Source organism: Meriones unguiculatus, chromosome 4 (genome assembly GCF_030254825.1).
Source record: "Meriones unguiculatus strain TT.TT164.6M chromosome 4, Bangor_MerUng_6.1, whole genome shotgun sequence".
Taxonomy (NCBI): Eukaryota; Metazoa; Chordata; class Mammalia; order Rodentia; family Muridae; genus Meriones; species Meriones unguiculatus.
In genome coordinates, this window is record NC_083352.1 from 86,918,465 (window position 1) to 86,939,193 (window position 20,729).

The 20,729-nt window shown below is 52.0% G+C and overlaps 1 protein-coding gene across 1 annotated transcript in view; it reads right to left on the reverse strand.

The window, feature by feature from the left end:
• Dnah10 (dynein axonemal heavy chain 10) overlaps positions 1-20,729 on the reverse strand; it is a 106,906-nt gene that overhangs the window by 27,311 nt on the left and 58,866 nt on the right. The window contains exons 39-52 of the mRNA XM_060382339.1: positions 19,755-19,877; positions 18,135-18,269; positions 16,154-16,370; positions 14,531-14,650; positions 13,000-13,145; positions 10,077-10,229; positions 8,767-9,027; positions 7,755-7,927; positions 6,077-6,170; positions 5,297-5,464; positions 4,498-4,686; positions 3,488-3,659; positions 859-1,062; positions 401-481 (exon numbers count right to left, since the gene is read on the reverse strand). Coding sequence (XP_060238322.1) covers positions 401-481; positions 859-1,062; positions 3,488-3,659; positions 4,498-4,686; positions 5,297-5,464; positions 6,077-6,170; positions 7,755-7,927; positions 8,767-9,027; positions 10,077-10,229; positions 13,000-13,145; positions 14,531-14,650; positions 16,154-16,370; positions 18,135-18,269; positions 19,755-19,877 — 2,236 coding nt within the window. The remainder of the gene's footprint in view (positions 1-400; positions 482-858; positions 1,063-3,487; positions 3,660-4,497; positions 4,687-5,296; positions 5,465-6,076; positions 6,171-7,754; positions 7,928-8,766; positions 9,028-10,076; positions 10,230-12,999; positions 13,146-14,530; positions 14,651-16,153; positions 16,371-18,134; positions 18,270-19,754; positions 19,878-20,729) is intronic.

The following is a 20,729-nucleotide window of genomic DNA, read 5'->3' on the forward strand; positions in this document are numbered from 1 at the left end:
AAGGTTGAAACCATTTAAAAAGCCACCCAGTGGCACTGGTGAGGAGTCCTTCCAAGTTAGTTCTAGAGAAAAAGAAAAGTCGTGCTGGCAGCACCATGGCGGTGGCCTTTGCTACACTTTTTTTTTCTACAAAGAATTGAATAGTGATGGTACCATCTCTATAGCAAGGATGTGACTGTGTAGCTGTGGCATAAAAGGGGCCAACAAAACCTTATTCATCAAAACAATCAGGGGGCCATGCCTTGTGGACTCCTGATCCCTTTGGACTACAGCAAAAACTACAAACCCAAGCCAGGCTAACAGTACAAAGCTATTCCCTGCCCTAGGGTATCTCTGGTGAAGCAATCGGCTGGGCCAGGATTCAGCCAGCAAGCAGGCCCTGCAAGAGCCAGCAGCTTACCTAAAAATGACTTGGCAACTGCGTGCAAGGCCTGGGGCGGCCAGGGCATGAACCAGTCAATACCAGTGTTGTTCACCAGGCCTTGGAGAGAGAGAGGAGAAAAAGGTTCACTTTGCAGCCCAGGGCCACTCAGGCGCATGCGCCCGGTCTTCACTGTGCACCAGAGCGGTGGCTCAACTGGGCACGTTCAAATGTGGTTATGTCTCAGCATCTTGTCACTGTGACCCTGGGAGAGAGAAAAGGGAAGCCCTCCCATGCCTACTGCCAGGAGGACATTAGCCACCCCTCCTAGGGATTGAGAGGGACCAGGGAGGTGTGCCTACAGGCCAGGGTCAACTTTCAGCTTAGTGATACACCCTACATGACGCTGCCGGTGGGCGTCTGGATGTGACAGGTACCCAGAGCACACGCCATGCTACCGCAGCAGTGAAGGACCCACAGGCTGGGCTCCAAGGTACCTGGGAAATTCCTGCATCGGGTCCTCAGGGTGTCTCCCACTGGTGACATGCCCAGGACGATGTGTAGGTTATTGGCGCTTTTTTTCACGAAATATTGCCACACGGACTCCTTGGCGGGGCCCATGCCCTGCTTCAAGGCCTCCTGCCCGATCTGACTGAGGACGTTGTCCTTTTCATCTTCAGCGAAGAGCGCAGGGACAATTCCTGGAGGATGAGGGTGCGAGGGGAGCTAGCTGTCAGACCCCCCTGGGTGTAAAAGGAAGTGATGGAGCGAGGCATGATGGGAAGAGCAGCAGGTGTCGGTGGAAGTGGGGGCTGGGGTCGGGACTCAACACACATTCACTCACCCCAGATGAAAGTGGTCTCTGGGCCTTCAGGGTGGGTAGCGCGAGTGCCCCCACCTACCCTGAGGACTGTACTGGGCATCCAAGCTCATGTATATGTGCCTCTCACAGCAGATCCTCCCCAGGGGGATTTGCCTCACAGTAAACAACTGACAACTAATGACAGTTTGCATGGTCACAGCTTGAGGGGAGGGAGCTGGCTAGTTTTAAACATCATCTTGCCACAATGTTCAATGGCGTGGGAAGAGAGTCTCAAATGGACTAATTGTCTTAGTCTCTTTTTTTTTCTTTGTTATTATTATTTATCATTTATTCACTTTGTATCCTGGTTGTAGCCGGCTCCTCAACTCCTCCCAGTCCTACCCTCCCTCCCTCTCCCTCCCCTATCCCTCTCCTCTAGTCCACTGATAAAGGAGGTCCTCCTCCCCTACTGTCTGACCCTAGCCTATCAAGTCCCATCAGGACTGCCCGGATCCTCTTCCTCTGTGGTCTGGCTCTAGGTCTCCCCACCAGGGAGAAGTGATCAAGGAGCAGGCAACCAAGTTCATGTCAGAGACTGTCTCTTCTCCCTTTCTAGGGACCCACATGGAAACTGAGCTGTCTATGGGCAACATCTGAGCAGGGGGTCTAGGCCCTGTCTCTGCATGGTTTTGGTTGATACATCAGTCTCTGCAGTCCCTCCTGGGCCCAAGGTTTTGTTTGTTTGTTTTTGGCTTTGTTGGTCTCCTTGTGTGGCTCCTGTAAATTAATTTCTTAATCAATGTAGGGTCACTCAGCCCATCACAGGCAGCACCATTCCCTAAGCAGAGGATCCTTAAACTCTACATGCCAAGAGCAAGCCGGAAGCAGGCAGCATGGGCGCATTGGTTTCTCTCTGCCATTGACTGCGGATGTGATGCAACCAGCTCCTATTGCTGTGATTTTCCCTAAAACAACGCACTTTAACCTGGAACCAGAAGCCAAATAAACCTACTCCTTTTTATGTATTTTGTTGTTGTTGTTGTTGTTGTTGTTGAATCAGCATCTCATTTAGCCCAGGCTAGCCTTGAACTTGTTATATAGCTGAGGATGACCTCGGGCTTCTGACCCTCCTAGGTAGAGCGCAAGAGGTCCTGAGTGAATGTGTGTGGTTTGACATGGTCATGATAAGGGTCAGTGCCTCAGCCCCATGGGGGCGACAGAGCCTTCCTCAGGTCTGCATGCTCATGTCGACAGTGGGCAGGACATTCACCACAGCCCCCGCCCTCCCCTGTTCACAGTGTGAAGACTGCTCCTCTGCGGAGACCGTTCCTCTGGAAATTAGCTACATCTGCCTCCTTGACCAAGCTGTACACCACAAACACTGCCTCAGTCCTTTCTTCATTCCCTCACTGCCACTAGTCAAGGACCCAAGCTGTGCAAGAATCACTGCTTCAGCTCGCACGCACGCACTATGCCCAGCATATGTGTGTATATTTTCCCCTGGTACAGGGCCTCCCACATGCTAGTTGAGAGCTCTCCCACTAAGCTCCATCCCCCGGCACTCCTGGATCCTTCCCAGGAGTTTACCATACCCGGCCTTGATGCCTCTTCCCCATCTGACTTCAGCACAAGGGACTCTAGCATGGAAGATTTTTTTTTTTCCAGCAGTAGCCTGGCCACTCTTCCCAATATGGGAACACAAGAGCAGGGTGGCAAGAGCCAAGGAGCCCTGGTCTGGAGCAGCCTCTGCAGGCTGCGATTTTGTACATCTTGGACCTGTTCATACCTTGATGTTGGCTCCAGAAGCCGTGCAGACCCTTGGTGGTGCTGGAATGAACTCACCTTTGGGCAGTTTGCTAAAGGCCCACAGGTAAGAGACGATGCACCATCTTCCCGGTGCTGCTTTGTGAGGCTCCTCCCTCATCTTGCTATCACAGTGGTCTTTTTGTGCACTCTGGAGGCTGGGCACCCACCCCTCCCCTGCACATCCCAGACTCTGAGCTTCAAGGACAGCAGAGGTCCTGGGTGTTGTGTTCCCTGCAAAACCTGGCGTGTGCAGTGGCCGCCTTGGGGCCAACCCCAAGGTCTCTCACAGAGCTGAGACACACATGGCTTTAAGTTCAGGGACCACAGGGCCATCCCTGTCACAAGAATGAGGAAAGCAACCACGACATCCACCCGAGAAGAGGGAGTGAGCTTGGGATGCCCCATCCTGAGGACCACAGGGACTTGGGTGAAAACAAAGACTGTCAGGCTTGTCTCAGACTGAAGTGGCAGAGGACAGGACATCCCAGCCAGGTGGGCGGCCAGTGGGTGGGCACTACCTGAGGTCAGCATGTTGTTGATGAGTTCCAGGAAGCCCTCCTCAGCCACGTGAGCGTCTGTGAACAGGAAGATCATCATCTTGTTCTCCAGGCCCAGCTTCAAGTACAGGTTTTTCAGATCATCCCGGAAGTTATTCTCCGAGTAGCCTCGGCTCAGCAGGATCTCAAACACCTGGGGAAATAGAGGGGCCGCATCTGAAGAGGCAGGGGAAAGCCTGGAGGTCGCCAGGAGAGCTCGTGGGGTATGCATGCCATCACACAAGGGGTACAGGCAGGGTAAGCCAGCTGGATGATTGACGAGTGTCCTGTGTGTGCTGCACCTGTGTGTCAGGGTGTGACACAGGGTGTGGAGAAGTTGTGTGCCCCTACATAGAGCCTGAGTGTGGAGAAAGGAAGACACGGAAAGGAGCTGGCAGTTTGGGGAGTCACAGGGAGGGACAGCAGGACACCTGCGACAGCAAAGGCAGGTGCTGGTCACAAGGACCTGCAACTTGACTGAAAGCACGCTTAAAAGGGCGGCTGTGCTGCCTCGGGCTGTGGCTCCCTGAGGCAGTTCTGTCCTTTCTGAAAGATCTGCATTGACTTTTGTTTACATGTGTGTTTTTATGTCTGCAAGTGAAGCGCATGCATGCAGGTGCCTGAAGAGACCACGGGAAGGCCATGAATCTCCCGGGCTGAAGCTGCTGGGAGCTGGGAGCTCTACTGTGACAGCCACCTCTGGGGTGTGGCCAAGCCCTGTGTGCGTTCCCACAGCTCTCAGGGCAGCCTGTGTTCAACTTTGGAGTTCTTACACCACTGCAAGTCAGATCCCACGCCCTACTCTTTTTTTTTGGACAGGGTTTCTCTGTGTAGCCTTGGCTGTCCTGGAGCTCACTCTGTAGACCAGGCTGGCCTCCTCGGACTCACACCCTGGTCTGTGAGTTCCTGACCAGCCACCTCCGCCTCTGCCTTCACGGGCCACCACCACCTGGCTCCACCCCCTAAAGGGTCTTTAACAGGATCCTTCTCACCTCACAGCCTGCTGTGAAGGCTGCCAGCCTGGCCAAGGACTGCTTCCCGGAGCCCCCCACGCCCACCAGCAACGCGTGGCCTCGGTCCATCCGAATGATGCGGTGCACTCGCGTCAGGTGCTCCAGCGCATCGTCAAACAGCACCAGGTTCATCTTGGTGTAGATTTCATTGTACTCCTCCAGGATTTCCTGGGGGGAGAGGGCAGACTCTCCCTTTCAGGCCAGGAAAGATGAAGATGGACAGAGCTGTCTTGCCTCAGCATCCATGGCTGAGGAAGTAACGTGATTATTAGGACACGTGGGGCCGGAGGCCTAAGGTCCAGCATCAGAACTGCAGTAAGCTGGACCTGGAGCAGAAGTGATGGATGGCTCAGCAGGGAGAAGACACCCTTCCCAGGATCCAAGTGCAGGCCCCAGCACTCACATCAGGTGACACACAAATGCCTGTGCCTCCAATTCCGGGGAATCTGACACCCTCTTTCAGCCTCTTCAGGCACACACGCCCTCAGCACATACATAATTAACAATAAAATGAATCTAGCCAAACTGTCACCTTTAATCCCAGCACTCGGGGGTGGGGGGGGGGGGCAGAGGTAGGCAGATTTCTGAGTTCAAGGCCATCCTGGTCTACACAGGGGAAACCCTGTCTCCAAAACAAACAAACAATAAAAATAAGGTGTCAACCTGCTCGAGCGAGCCACAGCCCATTACAGACAGGAGAGATGCTGGAGCACCAAACACACCCGAGACCCGGGGTGCGCTCTCTGGGAAGACAGAGCTGCAGGCGGGCGGTCCACACCTCAAACAACGCCTTGGCCGCCTCGTAGTCCTGGATGTCTTCATAAATTCGAGGTTCCTCCTCATGCAGCGCCGTCCGGAAGTCCCCAAACAAGATGGGGTCCCTCATCACTACGTCAAAGTCCTCTCTAAACTGCTCCATCACCAGCTCCTCTATGTGCTCTTGAACCTTGAAACAGAATCGGTGGAGGCCCCGGAGAGGGCCACAGTTGCATGCATTTGGTGGGGAAAGACAATTTGTCATTGTCAACGGGATTAATTTGCCTAGACCTTCCCCAGAGGCGCCTGTCCTGGGAACACCCTGTATAAGAACTACATGGCTTCCTTATGGTTTTATCTTTCCTAAAGCCTTTTGGTGGTGGTGGGGGCGGGTTTGTTGGGCTTTTCAAGACAGGGTTTCTCTGCGTAGCCTTGACTGTCCTGGAGTCGCTTTGTAGACCAGGGTGGCCTCGAACTCACAGAGATCTGCCAGCCTCTGCCTCCCTGAGTGCTGGGATTACAGGCGTGTGCCACCGCACCCAGCTTGGTGGTGGTGGTAGGTTTTGGTTTTTAATGAGATTTACTTATGTATTTGTGGTAAGGGGCCACAGTAGCGAGGTCAGACGGTAACTTCTGGGAGTCAGGTCTCTCTCCCCACCACATGGGCCCCAGGGATGGGACTCAGCCCAGCCAGCTTGGTCCCAGGTACCTGCTGAACCTTCTTGCTGGCCCCACTGCCCTGAGTTCTACTCAGACGTTGCAGGGGGTTCTCCTGCCCACCAAGGTGACCAAGCATGCTCACCAGCTGCTTGTCTTCTTCACTGATGAGCCGGTCATGGAAAACCCGCAGGCACTCATTTCTCCACACCCTTACCATCTGTGTCACCGTATGGAACCTGGGTGAGGGGAAGGGCAATGCTGTTGGCTGTCGGGTCCCCTGGGGAGGGAGGAGCTCAGGTGTGTGGAACACAAGAGCCACATCCCTAAAAGTCTCATGGTCCCTTTCCAGCCGGAAGCTAGCAAATTAAATCCAGGGGTCACACGGTCATCGCCCATGGCTCATCTACCCATAAGGAAGGAGCCTTCCTGTCTGTCACATAAACAGTCCAAAGACCAGGTCTACATGCTAGGCCGAGTGAACTTAAAATCAGCCTTGCTGGTTAGTATTGGCACACACCTTCAATCCCAGCACTTGAGAGGCAGAGGCAGGAAGATCTCTGTGAGTCTGAGGCCAACCTGATCTATAGAGGGAGTCCAGGACAGTCAGGGCTACACAGAGAAACCCTGTCTCAAAACCAAACCAACAACAACAAATCAAACTCAGAGCTGCTCCTTTTCCTGGCCCTGTTTTCAGAACTTTCTCTAGTTCCCAGCAAAAAGTCATCACCCCACCCAGAAGCGCAGGAACAGGGAGAGCCGCTACTCCTCTAAAGCATCCTCGGCTCTCCAAGGCAGGTTAGAGAATGTGAAAGACTCTGCTGTTTTCAATGTCACCAGTTCCTGGCTCAAGTCCACATAGTTCAGATCTTCCTGTGGATCCACAGAGACCGAAGCAGGCAGGGAAAGGGGGTAGTCTGGTGGACCCGAGGCTTTTTTATAAAGAGTCCTAATTCTTTCTGTGCTGTGTCTTCAGGGGTCTCCTGAAGGCTCAGGCATCCTCCACTCAGCTGGAAATACTGTAGCCAAATGAGCCACAGGCTCTGCGCAGCCCCAGCCTGAGCTGAGCAGCAAAGCTGTCCCACCCAAAGGATCAAAACACCCTACACACCTGAAGGCAGCTGTTGCCCTAAGGCAGTGGCTCTCAACCTCTAGCCCTCTCCTACCTTACTCTTTGAGGCAGGGTCTCTCCTTCTAACCCTGAGCTCTTGAGTGAGGGTAGTCCTGCTAGCCACTTGCTCTGGGGATCCACTAGAATGCCAGGCGGGCCACACACCATCATGGCATTTACACGACTTCTGAAGATCTGAGATCTGAATTCACACTTGACCTGCACCATCTCCAGGCCGACATCTGTCCCTTCTTGGTTTTGATTTTCTGAGACAAGATCTCATGCGCAGCAAAAAATGATGAAAGTCTCCCAACCCTCTAGCCCAGTGATTCTCAACCTCCCCAATGCTGCAACCCTTTAGTTCCTTATGTTCTGGTTATTTCCAACCTCCAATGAAATAAAATTATTTTCATTGCTACTTCAAAACTGTCATTTTGCCACTGTTATGAACCACATTGTATATACCTGTGTCTTTCAAGGGTCTTAGGCGACCCCTGGGAAAGGGTTGTTCAACCCCCCATGGAGTTGTGACCCACATGTTGAGAATCACTGCCCTAAGCGTTTATCTGTTTCGACATCAACGCAGCCAAGGGTGCCGCGTGACTCACTGACACCTTTTTTTTGAGCCATCTGATTCATCGGTAAGTCCTAACAAAGCCATCAGACCTTTAAGGTTTATTTTAGTAAAACAAACACAACCTTCAAAACTCACCGATCTGGATTGGTGAGGACAAGGCCGTTAAACACTCTGGAGAGGTCTCGAAGATTGAAGATGTAATGGAACTTGGACGGGGTGGGAGGTAGATCTTGAACAATGACTTTGTAAAGTACTAGTGTGCAAAATGTCAGCCTTCTGCTCACTGCCTTGATGCTCTCGTTAAAGTTCTAAAAAAAAAACAAAATGGCTTAGCAAGATGTGGTATTTTCATGCTGGAACAGTATTTGGTCAGGGAAAGTAATGAAGCCCTGATATGTGGATGAGTCTTGAACACTTGGTGCAGCTGGGCGTGGTGGCGCACGCCTGTAACCCCAGCACTCACGGAGGCAAAGGCAGGTGGAGCTCTGTGAGTTCAAGGCCAGCCTGGTCTACAAAGTAAGTCCAGGACAGCCATGACTACACAGAAAAATCCTGTCTTGAAAAACAAAACGAAGGAGGGAAGGAAGGAAGGAAGGAAGGAAGGAAGGAAGGAAGGAAGGAAGGGAAAGGAAGAAAAGAAAACTTGGTGCTAAGTGAAAGAAGCCAGGCCACTGACACGAAATACCACTGGCAAATGGGGCCCGAGATGGAAGTTAATGGCTTCCAAGGATTGGGAAAGAGGGGAAGCTGTGGTGGGTAGAGGTTACCTTTAGGGGAAAAAAAAAGGAAAAAGTTGTTTTCACACAGTGAGAATAGTTAGGCAAGACTGAGTGGACCAGATGCCTCTGAACTGCACGTGTTAAAATAATGAATTTTATATTATGTGAATTTTACATTTTTTTAAAGGTGTGTGTGCAGCTCACCGTCTGGCCTGCTCTGACTGCCCTGCATGCTGTTCAACACTTTGATGTTGGGTATGTGGGATATGATGTCATCTATGCTTAAACAGTTCCTTCTTCTCCTCACACCTGACTCTCCCCTCCTGGCTGAAGCCTGGAGTGCACGGACCCCACCCTCAGGTAAAGAAATCAGGCCTGCACACACACTCTTGCCCGACATGTCCTCCGTATGGGTAAAGCCCAGTTACCGAGGTGTGGCCCTTCAGGATGGAGAAGTAGATCAAGTGCAAGGACTCCTCCGACGGGAAAGGGACGTTGAAGACGCTGAACAACGAGAGGAACCTGGGGTCCACCTCATTGCGGCCACCTCCTGCCTTCCCCATGGCAGCGATGAAGCCCAGGTCACGGATACTCTTACAATTGAGTTCTTTCCCTCGGTCATATAAGTAGCCCTTTTCCAGGAGCAGCTTCAGCAAGGCGATGGGCTGCTGGGTGCCATACTCGTCCACCTGGTAGTTTTTTAGAGGGGAGAGAAACGTGGTATCAAGAAGCAAAGCTCAGCGAGGCTGGGCTGACCTCAAAAGCTCACCTCTGCCACTTCTTCCTGAGCATCCTGGGCTGGCCCGTGGGGAGTCTCAAGCCAACAACTGAGGTGTAACGCCTGTCTCTCTCGCTACACTGTGCATTCCATTAAGGCAGCAACTGCTGAGGTTTACATACAGCGTATCTCCAGTTTCCCGGTGATGTTCAGCAAATGGAGTGGATGGGTGGATGAGTGGAGAGATGGGTATATGAGTGGATGGAAGGAGAGATGGAGGGGAGGATGCGTGTGCGTGTATTTGGATGGATTGGATGGGTGGTTGGCTGAATGAGTGAGTGGATGAATGGACAGATGGGTGAGTAGGTAGTTGGATGGTGGGTGCGTGGGTGGATAGATGAGTAGGTGGATGGATAGATAGGTGAGTAGGTGGGCAGATGGTATAGGAGACCACGTCACACAGTGAGGGGGCCTGTGTGAGAGGAATGCTGAAAACCTCCCCCCCTCAGCTGCCTCCCACGCCAGGGAGGGTTAAAGGCACACATGTTCAGAGCTAAAGAGAAGGCTCGGCGGTTAAGAACATTTGCTGCTCTTTCAGGGAATCAGGGTTCTTTTCCCTCTCCCTTGCCAGGCAGCTCCCAGCCACCGGCCCCGGGGATATGATACCTTCTTTCGGTCTCTTTGGGCACATGCGGCATCATATAAACACACAGGTACACACCACAAAAATCAATAAAATTAGTCTTAAAAAAAAAAAGCTCTTAAAAAGATAAAAGATACAAACTTCCACCAGGCAGTGGTGGCACACACCATTAATCCCGGCTCTCTGAGGGAAGACACTGCTGAGGCAGTGGCAGGCAGATCTCTGAGTTCGAGGCCAGCCTGCTCTACAGAGTGAGTCCAGGACAGCAAGGGCTACACAGAGAGACCCTACCTCAAAAGGCCAAAAAAAAAAAAAAAAAAAACAAACCATGAACTTCCACACACGCATGCCCGCCCGCCCTCGTGAGCCCGGACCACCTTCGGCATGTTCATGTCATCCATGAACACCAGCAGGCGCTTCCCCATGGGTGGCCCATAGGTGTCCTTCGTCCGCTTCTCCACGTTTGCTTCTAAGTTTCTCTGGATGTCCAAGGATGTGGTGCGCGAGGAGAAGCTGACCATGAGCACAATCTGCAACATAGGAAATGGGAGACAGCTGGCTTCCCAGCTACCACTCCTGGGATGGGTGCGGACCTGGGTTTCCTCATTTCTTAAGAGCTAAAGCCAGAGCTGGGCCTGATGGCATACTCAGGAGGCAGAGGCAGGAGGACCTCTGTGAGTTCAAGGCCAGCCTGGTCTACCAAGCGAGCTCCAGGCCAGCCAGAACTACACTGTGAGACCCTCTCTCAACAGCAGCAGTATTGTCTGTCCTTCTGCTACATTACAGGTTGCCACATATCCCAACAGCCTTAGGGTAATGCAGGCTGTGGAAGGCTGTCCCCAAGGCCGCACTGTCTTGAAATCAAAGCTACTGTGGGTCCCCATGGGAAACCCTTACAAGGTCAGAATCACTAGCACCCCCTCCTTGAAGGGTGGAGGGCTCCAACGACCCTGAAGGTCCCCAAACCGTTCCTATGATGTACAGCCAGCCAATCACCCACAGCCCACCCTGCCTCTGTGAGTGACTCCATCACACGCGTTTGGCTCGCCAAGCGGCACTCGGGTAGAATCGTTTCCTGGTTCTTTCTAGCCGGGTGATCAGAAAGAAACGCCCAGGAAAATCCACGTGATGGTATGTGAGAGGCCAAAGTGTCGCTCTCCCTGGGTGGCCCCCGAAAAGGCAACTGTCTGATCTTTTGAAGCCTAGAAAGGCAACTTTAATGAAACCTGCTGGCCCTCTCTCCGTGGCAGAGAAGTTTGAAGCATAAACTGCGTTTAAGGCAACTGACCGTTAACCAGGAAGCCAAAGAAAGCATAAGTCCCTGACGAGGCTCCCCCTGGCCCTGTAACTGGAAAGAGATTCCCATGCAATCTTGGGCACATGGACAAGGGCCCCTCTTTGGTTTTACTTTTTGTTTGTTTGTTTTTTTTACAAAGAGATGGGGTGTCTCTGTGCAACCCTGGCTATCCTGGAACTCGCTCTGCACATCAGGCTGGCCTCAAACGCTAAAGATCTTCCTGCCTCTGCCTCCTGAGTGCTGGGATCAAAGGGCATGTGCCACCGCCACCGCCACCGCCACCACCTAGCTAGCGATGGACTCTTATCCCTCTGGAACCGTAAGCTCCAAATCTTTCTATAAGCTGCTATGGTCACAGTGTTTACCACAGAAGAGTACAGTGATGGACTAAATCAACAAAGGCAGGCTGAGAGAACAGAAAAACTGTGAAAGCTGGCAGAGGGAAACAGAGAGCATGAACGGGTCCCTTGGGGTGACAGTGTGCGAAGAGAACCCCGCATCCTTCTTGCCACCTCGGTATATGCCCATGTTCCCTTTGTCCACCTGCGTGTGCCCTGTCGGTCCCCAGAGGGTTGCTGTGTGAGCTGCGGCTTGACCTATGCTGGATCCTGGCCTGGGGCCCTGTTCAGAACAGACCTGCCCATGTTTGACCACATTCCAGGATGCACAGAGGGACGACGGAGAATGTGGCAGCCAACCTCCATGCTAGCCCTTCATCACCCGAAGCCCATGTCCAGTCAAGGGGCTCCGAGGCTTTCCTTGTGGCCCACGTAGTATGGCAGAGTATGAGCAAGCAGAGCCTCCAAGGCTGTGTTGAGCTCAGGCCATGTTTGCTGAGTAGCTCCATATTGTATAAACAGTGCGGTCTTTTGGGCACCGAGAGACCCCGTTTGACGAGCTATCCTTGAGTCCATTCAGTAGAGAGGATTTCTATAACCCCAGAAATGGCACCATCCGTCAGGGACCACCCATCCAGCACAGGCTGATAAATGACCTATTCCTGGGAATAGCAAATAAACTGCCCTATATGTTTACTGGAGAGAACCAAACCCGGGGATGGGGGGCATGAGTGTGTCAAAGTAACGTTGGGGAAACCAGGGAAACCCAAGGACTTATCATATACACCAGACCACAGAGAGTCCTTGTCTGGACCCCACAAAGTAATGGACAGCCAATACTGCACATCCTGGTTGCACACCAACCAATTACGTAGCACATGGTATGTGCACCAAGAACCAGGGACTCGCTGACTTGGCTCTGTCACAGAATACTCAACAGACACGGTGGCCTCTGTGTGGTCGCTTGAATTTCCACCATGAAGGAAGCCGGTTGCTCTTGGGTGTCACCACAATGGATGGACTACGCCCTAGATTCCGCGTGGGGACATAATCCTTCATCTCATGTTAGCGAGCCCTGGAGGGACCTCTCAAACACTTATCAAGCCATTTGCGGGAGAACAGACTCAGGGGTTCTAGAGAGAGGCTTTTCTTTTAGGAGAGTAGGACTTCCTCCGGCAGGCTCGCTCTCTCTCCCCGCCTGCCGCTCTCCACTGCGCGATGCTTGCGCATACTGAGAAGGCCCTCCTCATCTGTCAGAGGCAGCACCGTGCTCTTAGACTTGCCGGCCTCTGAGAGCTGAGCCAAGCAACGTCTATTCTCTGTGACTTTTCAGGTCCCGAGTCTTTCGTTACAGCGAAGGTCTGAGACGAACACAGTCCGTCATTCCTGGGAGAGGGCCTCACCGTGGGGACCCGAGGCCTCCAGCCACGTGAATTGCTGGCTTGGAAGACAATCATCCAGCCCCAGCCAGGCCTTCGGAGGAACACAGCCTTCACCAACACTTACGATTTCGTGGGAGAACCAAAACTCAAAGTCAGCTGGCTAAGCTGCATCGGACACCTGACTCGTGGAAACTGAGAGGCAGTAAGGGCTGTGGCCTCAGGCCACCGAGTGCTGGGTGACTTGTTACACGGCAACTGCTGGCCAACACGAACAGACACTTACGTTGGTCTCCTCACTCAGGTTTCTGAGGAAGTTCTGGGTAGTGGCCGTCTTGGAAGTGCCGGATTCACCCACAAAAAGAACAGGGTTCTTGATTTTAACCATCTGCTCTAGAATCCAGGTGGTGCGGGTGGTGTCCACAGTGTGAACTAGAAGGCAGAGGAATATGAGTGGCGCGGGAGCACCGAGCATTTGGGCACTGGGCGTTCACACAGAGTCCTATGCCTCCGGTAAGGGACAGGTGGGCCTGGAGAGGTGGCTCGGAGGGTAAGAGCCTTGCTCTGGAAGCATGAGGACCTGAGTTCAAATCCCCAGCACCTACATTAAAAGCTGTGTGTGGCTGTGTGTGCCTTAGACTCCAGCATCCAGGAGGTGAAGACAGGCTGATCCTGAGAGCTTGCTGGCCAGTAAGGGTGGCCAGAATGAGCTTCAGGCTCAGGGAGGGGCCCTGTCTCAAGGCAAGAAAGCGCAGAGCACTATGGGAAGACAGCTGACAGCCTGCTCCTGTTTTCACAAGTGTGCATATGCCTGCACCATACATACATGCACACGTGCGCACGCGCACGCACACACACACATATACACACGTAGTTTTGGTTTGTTTTTTCAAGACAGGGTTTCTCTGTGTAGCTCTGAATGTCCTGGAACTCACTCTGTAGACCAGGATGGCCTTGAACTCAGAGACCCACCTGTCTCTACCTCCCAAGTGCTGAAATTAAAGGTGTCCACCACCAGTGGGCATTTTGATTTGTTTTGGTTTTAAGCCAAACTCTGGCTGCAAAGGCGGATACAAGTCAAAGCCTAGGCTCAGTGTCCCTGTCATTCCCTGGCTGTCTGGAGGTGTGACATCTGCCTAATCAAAGTGTATACCTGAATATGATACATTTCTGTGGCAAAGTGACTGTGGCAATGGCCCAGCGCCCGCCACCCCGCTTCCTGAAATCAACTGATTTGCCGTCAGAACGAAAGCCCAACTTCTCCCCGACGCCCCTCCTCAGGCCCCCCGCAGGACCGATTTCCTGAAAACCTCTGCTGAAGGTAGTGTCGCATAGCACAGGCAAGTTGGGCCCACCCACTCTGCAGTGGGAGAGCTTCAATCCCAGAAGGGTCCTGAGGAAACACAGGGGCCTCGCCACGTAAGCCCCAGCCCGGGCACTCCTACTGTGGAATCACACGGTGGAGCAGGACCCTGCAGGCCCAAGCCCACTGTGAGCCGCTGCCGTGGCTGCCTTCCGGCCCTCCCCGCACACAGCCGGCTCTGAGGCTGGAGAGCCCTAGGCAATGCAAAGGGAAGTAGAGAACCGGCCTTCTCCGCGTGCATCAGCTTGCCCAGAGAAGCCCAGCCCGCAGCCACACAGAGGTGCTCAGAGGCATGGAACACAGAGAGACCCAGGACCCGTGGCGCCACCTCTAGTCACTCCCACCCGGTCCCCTGGATGGCCAGTGAGGCCACGGTCTTCTTCTCAATGCCTGCTCACACCCTCTTATACCCACTCACACCAGGAAGCTGAGCCCAAGGCTGGAGCTTACACACCCAGGATGTCGACAAATTTCTTCTGGTGGTCGTGAACGTACTCGGGAACCAGCTTGTTCCACGGGATCCAGAAGTTCCGCTTAGGGTCAAAGTGAAAGTCGTACAGAGTGGGAAGTTGCCCTGCAAGGGACAAGGGTCCACATAGCTTTGGTCATAGACGTGGGAACGGGATAGATTCTGACCTATCGGGAATGAGTTAGAGGCCTGTACACGCGGTACCTGCTTGCCACCCTACCCCTTCATGGGACAGACACTCGGCGAGTACTCGGAACCTATGCCGTCCTTGCGTGGGTCAAGTCTCAGAATTCTGAACCAGCATTTAGCCACCAAGCCTTCCCTGCGGACACAACCATGGGGCACAAAGCCATGTCCCCAACCTACCAGAAATTGGTAGCCCAGGCAAGAGGAGATAAAGGCAAATAAACAGACAGCTTGGATACAGATGCTGAACTCAGACTGGAGAAGTACAGGTATGACCCATGACCCATGACCCACGACCCATGACCCACGAGGGCATCTGCCAAAGACAGGATGGGAAAGAGGTGGAGAAGCATGGTGTCAAGGATAACTGCAGAGCTGGAGCCCTGCCCACCATCTGCATAACCCTCCCCATACCATTTCCTCGCCAGGATCCTGGTTCGTACGTGTGCCGTGCCCACCCATCTCTGGGACAGACCACTTCTCTGAGCAGAAGGCCGTTTGTGGGCTTATCTGCTTCTATTGAGGGGTGCACATGTTTGTGTAAAATCTTAAACCCTTCCTTCCTATGGTGCCTTCCCGTGACTGACCTGCCTGTCTATGAGACAGATGGGGGAGCCCCGAGAGAAAAAAACAGGGAATTCTGGAGTGTGTCAAGTGTGAAGAGGTCAGCCAGAGCTGGAGCATAAGGGTCCAGTGTAAGGAAGTTTGGGTTTCTTCGTACACTCGGTTATGTTATAGAAGTATGTTTTGGTTTTAATCCCAAGTGTGGGATTTTAGTTTGGGCTTTGGTTTGTTCACAGCTGATAACTAGTCTCATGCAGGGCATGGTCCTTGCCAACTGGTGACGGCCTGCCTCAGGCAGCGTGGAGAGGGGCGTGTCCCGTGGTGGTGGCGTGGTGGCGTGGTGGCATGTGGCAGGTGGCAGTTTTGAGAGGCTAGAGACAGATGGCAGCTGAGGTTTGGAGCAGACAGATGGAGAAATACGCTTGCTTTGTGGCACAGCAGCTTGGAGGAGACTGCTTGCTACGGTGGAGATGGGTACAGCCCCCCAAAAGAACCCATCAACCCCAAACAGCCGGGAGAAGGGGTCTGCACCCCATCTCCCCACCAACCTTCTCTCTCCTACCTAGGTTTGGGGGGTTGGAAGGAGAGGCTTTAAGAAACCCCAAATAATAAAGTAGAATTTTTTTTTTTTTTTTTATGAGAGCAACAATCCAAGATGGCGCCAGAGGGGCAGCCTCCTCAGCAGTGGTGTCCAGGGGTTGTTCTGCTGGAGTGGGCAACATACTCGAAGCCCTGAGTGTAGGCGTGGCTGTGTCACACAGGCTGCAAACCCACACAGGCAGGGGCAGAGAAAAGCCAGCGGGCTCCCTCTACAAACCTGCACGATGACCCCCTCTACAAATGGGTCCGGATGCCTACCTGGCAATTCTCCAGGACGGGCCCAGATCCCTTCCAAGTCCTGAGTGGGCATGGACGAGAAGCGCTTAATGGCCTCATCAAATTTAGCCCTTCCCTCCTCCAGTAGCGAGGAGCCCAGGGAGCAGTAGAGCGCCTCCAGGAAGAAACACTCCAGCAGGTCAGGGTCCTCAATCTCCACCTCTAGGAGCGAGTCCATCATCTTGGTTAACTGGGTCACCTGGTCAGAAACAAACAAACCCGCCTCAGCCTTTCTTCCTGACCTCCATAACTCTACCTTGCCCCTGGGGTCCCCTATCCCCACAGTGAAAGGACCTAGACCCGCCATGTTGGTTTGGACACATGGAGCCTGGCACTGCAACTTGCATGGGGTCACAGGAATGTTCCCTGACAGTCACCCAGCAGGCACCCCTGCTCCCTTTAAGCCCCTCCCCCACCTCACAGGTCCACTGGCGAGGCCAAGCATCCTGGGGGCACTGCTTGACAAAGTTCCAGTGCCTGGACGCCTTGGGTTGACCCTTCACTGCCCTGGGTGGACATTCCTTACTGGTAAGGGCCTCTCTCCAAAGGCGAGAGTTGGAATGATGTAACCAATGCTGGTGTCAATAAAAAACAATAAAACTAATGCCGGTTCCCTGGGGAAAACAGCTATGCAGAAAGGTGAGGCTTCCATACACTCTATTGAGATTGACTGTTAGATTATTAATACATGATATTTGTGAGCACAATATAGAGGATTTGAGAAAAACTGTTAAAGAAGAAAAACTTAGGGAAATTTTGGAAGCTGACAAGCTGCAACTGAATCACTAGGCTTTTACGTTCAGCTTCAGAAACAAGGAACCACTGTGGCAGGGGGAGATTGTGATCATGCCATTACTGACACACCTTGGTACCTTCCTGAAGGCAAAGCAAGCAAGTTTAGAATCCCTGATGTTCTGTCCTTTACAGGATGGTAATAAAGATAGAAACTGTATTGACACAAGGGTTCATGACAGAGTCACAGAGACAGGTATTTGGGCCCAGAAACTGCCTGCCTTCCTGGACAAACTTGTCAGACCAGGACTTTTCTGATATAAATGGACAGACTGCCTCTGAGCAAAAAGGCTGCACGATATTTTTTTTAAATCCAAGAAAAGGATGATAGTTTTTTTTTTTTTAATATAAAAGAAAAATAGAGGACGGAAAGAAAGAATCAACTTAGATTGACCTTTTGAAGGAAGATAAGTTTGATGTAACAGGTGGAAGGAAATAATTTTTTAAAAATTTATTTATTTATTACTTATGCAATGTGTGTTAGCATGTACACCTGCACGCCAGAAGAGGGAACCAGATTTCATGTTTAGATGGTTGTGAACCACCATGTGGTTGCTGGGAATTGAACTCAGGACCTTTGGGAAGAGCAATCAGTGCTCTTATCCTCTGAGCCATCTCTCCAGCCCCCGGAAATAATTTTTGATCTATTAATTCTGTGCCAACCTGAAACAGAATCAAACTTGGATAGTCATCCTGTCTAGCATTTTTATAACTGAAAGTCTTTATGACACCAATAGTGAGGAAGAAAATTTTGAGTTAAAAAAAAACTGATTTTGCCATAATGTTAATTTTTAGTTCTTACGAAATTTGCTGTTCGCTTGCTTTGTTTCTTTTGTTTTCATATACTTATGTAACCAAGGAAGACTTAAAGCTATGTAAGCAATGATTAAAGTTTCTGAGGAAAGGATTTCGCGTATAGATAAAGCTTGCAAGAGACACAGGCTGTCAGGGCAGGTCAAGCAATACCAACATGCTTCCTTCTGTCCCATCCATCATGAAATGAAACTGAGTGGTGTCCCGAGTCTTATCCTTTCGTCCCCCCGTCCGTCTTTCCTTCCCTCGTCACTCTTGCACCGCCCCCCTTCAAGCCCTTCCCTCATGCAGGGCTGGACCAGGGCAGGCCATCTCTCGGGAAGCCCTCCTTTCGCCCTCAGCAGTGACGTGTTCTTACCATATTTAGGTCCGTCTGAGGAACCACCATCTTCAGCCTATCCCCCTGTCTGCCGTCCACTATCCCCTCTATGATCAGGTCCATGAGCGGAGGCACATATTTCTCAAAGAGGTCATTTAAATGCTTTTGCTCCACCTGTGGGGGAGAGGTCCAAATCCTTTCCAAGGGTCCTTTTAACTGCAGCTCAGCCTGAGAAGCCCTGAGAGTTAGCTGCTGCTGGCTTCAGCAGGGCGCTGACCCCAGCGCCGGCGCCTTCTGTGTGGAGAGAGATCCTCTCTTTATGACACACTCATGGTACCCACACCTGGGACGGAGGATAACGCGTCTCTTTCTACAGAAAAGGAGCTGATTGAGAGTTCACAATGGGTCATTCTGCAGAGCTTAAAGTAACAGGCATGCGGGCTTGGCAGTTAAGATGGCGCTAAGGCTGGAGCGACACGCCAGCAGCTAAGAACATTTGTGGCTCCTACAGAGGACCTGGATCCAAGTCTCCACACCCGCGTGCTGGCTTCACAGCAGGCTACGACCTGGTCCCAGGGGATCTGACAGGGCCTCACCTGACCGGCCATCAGGCACGCACTTAGTGCACATACATACATACAGGCGAAATACTAACACACACAGAATAATCAAATGAAGATTCTTTTTCAAGATGGTGGACAACTCTTGCAGAGGATCTAAGTTCAGGTCCCAGGACCCAGGGGATCCAATGTCATTTTCTGGACAGTACGCTCATATGCGTGATGGGGCATGTGTAAGTGTGCGTGCGTGTGCATGCGTGTACATGTGTGTGTACTGTGGGTACTTAAGCAAAAGTAAAGTCAATCTTAAGAAAATAAAACGAACAAGCTAAGGGCTGGAAGTATCCATTCAACATGGTGTCAGTGCCAACCAAGGGACTCATGGGTCCTTATGGGCCCCATGAAGAAAAGCCTCCCCATATGACATTGCTTCCAACAGCCCGGATGTGTTTCCCTTGGCTGTCTCTTCTGTGGGATAATCATGTTCTGGTTTCCAGTTCTCACCAGTCTAGTGGCCCATCAAGAGAGACATCCAGACCACCTGTGAAAACGATGTCACAGGCTTCTTGATGTGACTAAAGCCACCACCTTTCGATAAATCCTGCTGTCAAGATGGGATGCAATGAGCAGCCTACTGGTTAGCTGCAGCCATCAGATCTCAGCTACAGGGCAAACTGCTTCCTGGGCCCGTCACACTCATCCAGCTGAGCAAAAGCCCAGTGTGGGCGTCCTGTCTCTCCATGACCAGGCTCACCTCAACCAGGTTTGCACACTGAAACCCAGGATCCCCTGGGTTACAGCTACTGGCTCCCATCGTGTCCTCTCTCATGTATTGTCTCTGGCTGTGCTCCCAGCCTCGAAGCACACTAGAGTAGGTACAAAAGGAACTCACCCACGCCACTAAGGATGCCTCCCAGCTGCCTCTCTGCAGACATTTCTTGATTCCTGGCCCAAGCTGTGAATACCATTTCCCATCTCACCGGCACACGTGGCCCAGAGGCTCACCGGGCTGTGAGCTGGGGGACAAAGTGCTCTCTCCTACGGCACCCCCTGTCCAGCGCTCCCGCTCCTGCTCAAGACGTTTAGGAACAGTGCTCACCTTATTTGGAATTTGCTGAACCCATTTCTTCCAGTATGGTTGGTATTTCAAGTTCTTAGGGTCCACATAGACCATCCCGCATCGAGACACGGTAGCGGGAGAGGCGTACTGCAAGTCTCCAACCTGGGAAGAGAGCGAACCCTTCAGCTTGGAAACCCTTCTGTTCATGGCTGCTAACGCCTGGGCCTCACGTGCCAGGGCCTGCCCTGTGCAGGGGCTCACAAGGGCATGAAGCCCAGGCCAGACAGGCACACAGCTGCTGTGAGGTTTTTAACCGAACATGGAGGTCACCCACGCCAACCACTGAGTTGTCCCTCCAACTATTTTGGTTTTGTTTTGGTTTATTTCAGGGTTTTTTTGTTGTTTGTTTGTTTGCTTTTTTTTTCTTTTTTGTTTTCATTTGTTTTGGGTTTTTATTTTTGTTTCTGTTTTTTGTTTTGTTTCAAGAAAGGGCTTCTCTGTGTAGCCTTGGATGGCTTGGAACTCACTCTATAGACCAGCTTGGCCTCAAGCTCACAGAGATCCACCTGCCTTTGCCTCCCAGAGTGCTGGGATTAAAGGTGAGCACCACGACTGCCAGGCTCTTTCAGTTTTTTAGGGTTAGGGTCTCATCTAGTCCAGAGGAGCCTGTAACTAAAAATAGCCTTGAAGTCCTGGTCCTTGCGCCTCTGCTTTCTGAGTGCCAGAACGACGGGTGCGTGCCAGCGGTGTTTACACACTGTCGGGATAAACCCAGGGCCTCGTGGATCCTAGGTGAGCTCTCTACCAAGTGACGGACAACTCCAGCTCCCAAACACTATTTCAGAGTTTTCTTCTCTGTATTTCTCTCCGTTTCTTTTTCTTTTTCTTTTTTTTTTTTTAAACATGGCTGACATGAGGTATCACAGATCATCACAAATACAAAGTTAACAACAGGGACAGATGTCTCTCTCCATAAAAGACGCGGAGCTGTGAGCCTGCTGGACAATGATACGC